Genomic DNA, 2,196 nt, shown 5'->3' with positions numbered 1-2,196 from the left:
CTCTCTCTGACCTCCCTCGAATCTCTCTCTCGCACACCTCTCTCACACCTCTGTCACATCTCTCCTTCACACACCTCTCTCACACCTCTCCCACATCTCTCCGTCGCAACTCGAAGCTCATCTCGAAGGCTTTCTCACATCTCGAAGGCTTGAAGCTCATCTCTCTCACTTGAAGCTCGATTGAAGCGCAATTAAACTCGATTAAAGCTTAATATAAGGTAAAACTCATCTATCTCACTCTTCAAACACTCCTCTCTCTGATTATTTGTGAATGCATGTAAAAATTTTGTGTATTTTTTGTGCTTTTTGTGTTCTTTTGTATTTTGTTTTTGTTTTGTGTTTTTGTAAAATTAGTAGGTTCTTGGTCTGACTATTTCTGAGAATTTTATTTTAATTTTTTGATGTTTTAAAGTCAAAATACCATGTTATTTTAAGTCAAAAGTGCCCTGTTCTTGGTCTGTTTTTTTGTGTTCTTGTTGTAATTATAAGTCAAACTGCCCTGTTCTTGGTCTGTTTTTTTGTTCTTGGTTCTTGTTGTTGTCTGATTGTGTTGAAAACTTAAGTGAATTTTGTGGTTTTGTTTCAAAAAATTTATGTAGAAAATGGATGTTGAAGGAGAGAAATGGGTAACACTTCCCAAGTACAGTGATAGATATAGGAAGGGAGTTGAAGCTTTTGTTAACCAAGCATTTTCCCGATATGCCGTAGGAAACGAGCTTAAGTGCCCTTGTAAGAAATATGGTAATCGTTTTTGGAGTGGTGCTAAGGCTATACACGAACATCTAGTCTGTAATGGTCCTTGTTCCCATTCCGTTGAATGGATTTACGAGGTCTCAACCCATGAGATAGATAGGGTTGCTGATGAGATGGATATTAATATAGGTGTAGGTCTTGGAGATGAATTTGATGCTATGATACACAATGCATATGGTACTAATGACGTTACTGACCACGTTGGTAGAACAGGACTAAACAATGACGCAAGGAAATTTTATCGCCTTGTTAAGGAGGGTGGACAACCGTTATATCCCGAGTGCAAAAAATTTAGTCGATTAAGTTTCTTAGTTAGGCTTTATCAACAAAAGTGCATTCATGGATTTAGCGAATCAGGATTTAGTGACTTACTTAAATTGATAAAGGAGGTTTTCCCTCATGTAAATCTCCCGTCTTCTTTTAGTGCGGCAGAGGGTATGATTAAAGACCTAGGACTTGATTACCAAAAGATACATGCATGTCCAAATGACTGCATGCTCTTTTGGGCAGAAAACGAGAGGCTGGAGAATTGTGCTAAGTGTGGAACATCAAGATGGAGAGTAGTTAAAAAGAAGGCAAAGGCCAGGTCTGATGCAAACATAGGACTAGCATCGAATCCTAAAATCCCGCCTAAAGTGATGAGATACTTCCCTTTAAAGCCAAGGCTGCAGAGAATGTTCTTGAGCTCTGATTTCTCGAGCTCAATGACATGGCATGCTTTATCACGAAAGAAAGATGGAAGGTTAAGGCATCCGGCTGATGGAAAGGGTTGGAAGTCGATGGACAGTAAATATCCTGAATTTGCTGCCGAAATGCGAAATGTACGATTGGGTTTAGCGGCAGACGGTTTCAATCCATATGGATCAATGAACATATCTCATAGCACCTGGCCAGTAGTGCTCGTAAATTATAACCTCCCCCCCTCGTTAATCATGAAACCCGAAAATCTAATTCTTTCAACCTTAATCCCTGGTCCAGTTTATTCAACAAGACATGGACAAATGCTCATTGGTACATATTATTCAACTGTGAAAACGTGGAAATCGAAAAGCTAAAAGAGTAAGTTCTAATTAACAACCAAAAATCAAGATTAATTAAAAAAAACTTTAAGACATTATAATATTATGCTAACTTGCTGCTAATCCAATTGTAGTGAACACCATACCCTTGTTCAAAAAGATGACAAATTAAAGAGGTATAAGCGCGAAAGAATGCATACAACTGACTTTCAAAAGTGGTTGAAATATGTGGTTCAAAAAAGAGATGGAATTTCACTGGAATTTCAAAAAAGTAAATATGCATTAGAAAAGCAAAATATTTTCTTGGTGACTTTTCACACTCTATGATTACTGGAGAAATACTCTGATAAAAGCATAAATTCTGATAAGCAGTCGTGACTCACTTACACTAAGAAGCCACTGTGAAATGGAATTTAAAAAGATG

The 2,196-nt window shown here is 37.6% G+C and overlaps 1 protein-coding gene across 1 annotated transcript; it reads left to right on the top strand.

The window, feature by feature from the left end:
* Positions 1-602: 602 nt before the first annotated feature.
* Positions 603-1,808, top strand: LOC141680455 (uncharacterized). The gene has a single exon (XM_074486678.1). It carries the CDS (start codon positions 603-605, stop codon positions 1,806-1,808), a length of 1,206 nt encoding a protein of 401 aa, XP_074342779.1.
* Positions 1,809-2,196: the final 388 nt, after the last annotated feature.

Source organism: Apium graveolens, chromosome 8 (genome assembly GCF_009905375.1).
Source record: "Apium graveolens cultivar Ventura chromosome 8, ASM990537v1, whole genome shotgun sequence".
NCBI lineage: Eukaryota > Viridiplantae > Streptophyta > Magnoliopsida > Apiales > Apiaceae > Apium > Apium graveolens.
This window is presented reverse-complemented; position numbering and strand designations above follow the sequence as displayed.